General features: G+C 42.9%; 1 protein-coding gene across 1 annotated transcript in view; it reads left to right on the top strand.

Moving 5' to 3' along the window:
* Positions 1-4,669, top strand: part of LOC308154384 (prospero homeobox protein 1-like) — a gene marked incomplete at both ends in the record, with an annotated part of 44,801 nt that extends 40,132 nt beyond the window's left edge. The window contains 2 exon segments of the mRNA XM_080527547.1: positions 484-682; positions 4,557-4,669. Coding sequence (XP_080383673.1) covers positions 484-682; positions 4,557-4,669 — 312 coding nt within the window.
* Positions 4,670-5,000: the final 331 nt, after the last annotated feature.

The raw sequence follows: 5,000 nt of genomic DNA, 5'->3' as shown, positions 1-5,000 counted from the left end.
ATTCGCTCTCTGAGTTTAGAGACAGATTCACACTGTTGGAGATCAAGCAAGTGGAGATGGAACACACACTTAACACACTCAACACACTCCAACCTGGGCAGACAACAGTCCAGAACAAGAACAACTCCCCAACCAGACTCAGTGACTCAGACGGGGAGAGAGGCTTGCCTGCTCTCTGGACTGTGGTGAAAAACGTGAAAAATGTGTGGTTACTCCAAGTCAATGAAGAGGCTTCCAAGCAGGAGATAAGGCAACTCAAAGAAGAGGTGCGAAAGCTCAAAGAGGAAGTGAGAATGCTGACCAGCGAACGAACTGTGAAAGAGCCATCCACCCCCTCACAGGACCCAGCAGAACAACAGGATCAAGATGACAACACCAGCCAACCAGGACCACCTCCAAACCAAGAGCCACAAATTCAAGCGCCCCCTTCTCAATCAGACCCCATTACCGAACCTTAAAATCCCCAAATTCTACTCCTCATAGACTCAAACGGGAGATATGTGGAAGAGCAAAAACTCTAAAAAGAGCCACATGCGGCTCGCGAGCCGCGGGTTGGCCACCCCTGATCTAGAGGACAGCCTGCTGCACCCAGAGAACACCCTGCTACATCTAGAGGACAGCCTGCTACACCCAGAGGTCTCCCGGCTGCACCAAATAGACACCCTGCTGCACCCCAGGCCAGGTCCACCCCGCCCCTGCCATCCTCATACCACACATATGTGACACGGTTTGATTAATAGGTCCCCATCTCGGCAATTGTAAAAGCTCACAATCGAGCCAAACAAGTCTTGTTGTGAAAAAAATTGGTTTCCGGTTTTTGGCATAGGACGACAAACGAAGCGATGAAGAACCCACTCGATATCATATCCAACAGTTTTACATTCACTAAATACCTACATTTAGTTAGCAAAGTCGGGTGGGGGGTATTATTCGTATTAGTGTGGCAGTGTGTGTAGCCACGCCCACCCCAGCTCTATGTAAGGAGCCATGTGTGTGCGTCTGGACCTGTCGACAAATTGACAAGATGGAGCTGAACCTCTCGCTAATGCTATCAACAGAATTTCAAAAGCAGGCAGAAATATCGACAGTGGGCAATTAATGAACTCCTTCATATTGGACTATACATAACGGGAACTCCGAACGAGAACTCCGAATCTGACGATAACAGATGACAACGGAATTTCAGACATTGATCTCCACACCAGTTCACTATTCTTGGGACAGTCGTCTGCAGACAGAACTTCTGCTGTGTTCTTGGGTAAGTTTTAGTGAGTTACATGTGTTGTTTACTAGGATTTTGTGTTGTTTACTTAGGATAGCCAAACAGTTATTTGTTGTTTTGTGAGTAAGGTAGATAGCCCCGTTGTTAGCATCAGTTATCAGACCACTGAAACTGCTCACCACAATCATGCCACCCCTCTACAAAACTAATAGGAGATGGTGGGAGGAAGAAATAGGTTGTCAGATATAAAACATAATGAATAAATACAGACCTACTAAACATGCAACATAGTGTAATATGTTTCATGCACCATTTTAGTGTGTTTGTGTGTACCAGCTAGCCAAACAAGTGTTAGCTTGTTAGCTAGCTAGCTAGCTTTGTTAGAGATATAATAGATTATAGAAAAAGTAAATACTTTTGTAATGAACGATAATGTTGTGTGGAATCAAAAATAATGATTAATTATTATTTCACTAGCCTACTTACAGTACACTGAGTCTATGGAAAACCTACACTCACCGCTGGACTGGCCATACAATCTTTCTGCCCGCTGGCAGATGGGCCGCGCTAGTTTTGGGCCGGTCGGGCCGCCTGACCCCCCCCCCCCCCCCCCCCCCATTTTTAAAAAAATAAATAAACGCGGCCCAAAATAGCGCGGCATCAACTAGCGCGGAATCAAGCGGCGGCCCCCGTTTTTACTAACACATGGGCTGGCCCAATCACATGCTTAGGCCCTGCTGTCCATCGGCCCCCTCCCCCACTCTGATCCCTCGGCCGACAACCCAAGTGCAGTGTCATGTGTTCGTAGATAAGAATGTGATATTTGATATTGTTTGTATTTAAAATGTTAATAAATAATTGTACTACTTAACAGTATTAGAATGTTAATAAATAATTGTAATTATTCCTATGACTGCCGAGCTTTTTGTTATACAACTACTTAACCCTTGTGTGATGTTCACTTTTTGGACCCTTTCGTAGTGTTCGGGTCCAGTTGACCCGGGACATCATTGGGGTTTTAAAAGCACTTGTCTTGACACGGTGCTCCTAGTTCCAAGGGTGACCCATATAAGGGGGTATACTCAGGCCGCAAGAAAGCCCCAAAATAGCCCATAATATTAAACAAACAGGTACTGTACCCAATAATGCACAATAGGTACTGTGTACACATTCAAAAGTGCATATATTTTGTTCTAGTGGATCTAGGGGGCTGCCCTTTGGAGAGGCTGGAGCAGAGGATGCTTAGTAACAACCCACAACGTGTCAGACCCCTGGGAATAGGTGGGGCCGAACGACAGCATGATGAGTAGAAGCATTTTTACGCACATGATGCCCCTAACTTTGAAAATGCAAAATCCACTATAATAAAGACCTGGGTGTCATAAATCATACTTATCTAGGAAAAATGTTAATGAAAACATGTTTTCATTGCTGTTTATTATTTTGAATTTATATTCTCAATTGAATTTCACATTTATCTAATTATAATCAAAGCTGTAAAGAAAATACAGGTGATGAACAAGAATAGAAATGAAAGAACCAAACTAAGATTCTTTTTGCCAATAGCTAGGAAATACATCTCTCAAAAATGTCTGCAAATGCTGAATCACAAAACACGAACGGAGTGTACACTGTTTTCACTGTCACTGTCGAAATACAGTATTATGTCTGAAAAATCCCAAATAATTCTGAAATACCACTGGCTACAATTGTGTGTGCATGGGTATGCCTGTCTACACAACACATGAAGCACAGAATGTGACAGTGTGTGTACCTCAAATGTACTTTTTGCAGTTGCTGCATACTTTCTGTACAGTGCAAGAAAATGTACAAATGTTTACAATGTTGCACTTCAAAGGGTAAAAAGTGTGAGAGCAGACGGCTTCTTGGCACGGGAAAGCTAGAGCAGAGGTGTGTGAGTGAGTGTCAGTGTGAGTGTGTGTATGTTTCTGTGTGTCTCTGTGCATCCGGGCCTAAATGACCCGAAGATCTTATGAAGGACATAAATGTGTTGGGGTATTGTAGGATGTGTAAAACATTTTTTTTTCACTTTTACATGTTTTTCATAGAAAATAAGCCAAGGCCATGGAGTTTCATATTGATCAAATGTATTCTTGTACCATTTCTCACCAAGTAAAAATGTAAAACGGGTCCGGTTGACCCGAACACCACACAAGGGTTAACAGTATTGAGTATGGGTATTGTTTGCTCAGCACAGCAGCCATGTCTCATCACCGTGGAGTACGTTAACAGTGAGTGAGTACACTGGTTCACACTTGCATTGGTATACTTTGCTGTCCATATCACTTACTCCGCTCTATAGGGGGTTTTACAAATGGTATATTCAACAGACTGCCAGCATGTTGATCGGCGGTGTCGGACCGATTGTGTTGGGCCGGTCTGAGCCACATGGCAGGGCCTAATTTTTGTCCCAGTCCAGCCCTGCCTACACTAGAGAAGTGTCCACACCTCTGACCTGAAATTTGTGTTACAGAATGACGAGGTGAGAGGTTCTGAGAGATGACACCTTGATGAGAGTCACCAGCACTTCAGGTATTTGTCATTGTCATTGAATAAGCAATTATATTTTATGAAGATAGTAGTGGGCTATTTCGTTAAAAGTGGTGTTGGTAACAGTGGGCAATCATTTTAAATGTACTGTCTTCTTTTTTTATTACAGCTTTGATGCCCAGATGGGATGGGAAGGAACTACACCGAAGTCCCACTAGATGCTTTATGGACTATAATGATAAATGCATGCACACGGACACAACATTATAATTTTTTAACATTCTATTATTGTATTGCTCAATTGTATCTTGCCTAATTTTTTCCATTGCCATGAATTTTACTCCTGTACTTGTAATGGGATGTAATAAACTTTTCGCACACATGGCAATAAAAAATCATGAATCTTGAATTATTATTATTATTATTATTATTGTTTAGCTATTTAAACGTGTCAGCCCTGCATGTTTCCTGAGGGTTAGCTGACAACCCCACTGACAGATGACAGGTAGATAATGACAGGTAGTGTAATGGGGAAGTGATTGTCTTAAGGGTGTGGTTGTCTTGAGGGAGTGATTAGGGTGGAGTTCCCACCCATTACCTCTGTGAAAAACGTCTCTGAAGACTGAGGCTAGATATATCAGTACGGTGGTTCAGGGGGTATCAACATTCAAATATCCATGACTTCTTCAACTTGTTTCAGATTTCAATGTATGACACATCATTTTAAAGCTTACAATCTACCCTTTCATAATCTGGAAAAAACAGAAAAATGATTTTGCCCTAGTTGAGGACTTTTTAACCATGCCCTGTCACATATGCGCAGGCTGTGAACAGAGGAAGCCCAAAACCTACCGTACACCTGGCAGAGCCCCACCCTACGATCTGAGCATACACCAGAAGCTCAGTGAGCTCTACGCAGTCATGGTCCGGGACTAAAACCATTAGAACAAAAACAACATGGAATACAAATCTTTAACAATTTCATCCTGGAACATTCAAGGTCTGAGGTCGACTGCCTTTGGCATTAAGAGCCGAAACCCAGACTTCACGAAAGAAATTTCAAACACAGACATAATTATCCTACAGGAGACATGGTATAGAGGAGATGGTCCCACTGGCTGTCCCGCCAACTATAGAGAGCTGGTAGTACCATCCACCAAGCTACCTGGGATCAGACAGGGACGAGACTCAGGAGGTATCCTAATATGGCACAAATTAGAACTCTCTCACTCCATCACGCCAATCAAAACAGGAGCTTTCTACATAT

The sequence above is a fragment of the Nansenia antarctica genome (assembly GCF_963989245.1).
Source record: "Nansenia antarctica genome assembly, chromosome: 3".
NCBI lineage: Eukaryota > Metazoa > Chordata > Actinopteri > Argentiniformes > Microstomatidae > Nansenia > Nansenia antarctica.
The sequence above is the reverse complement of the archived record's forward strand: the minus strand, read 5'-3'. Positions and strand labels throughout refer to the sequence as shown.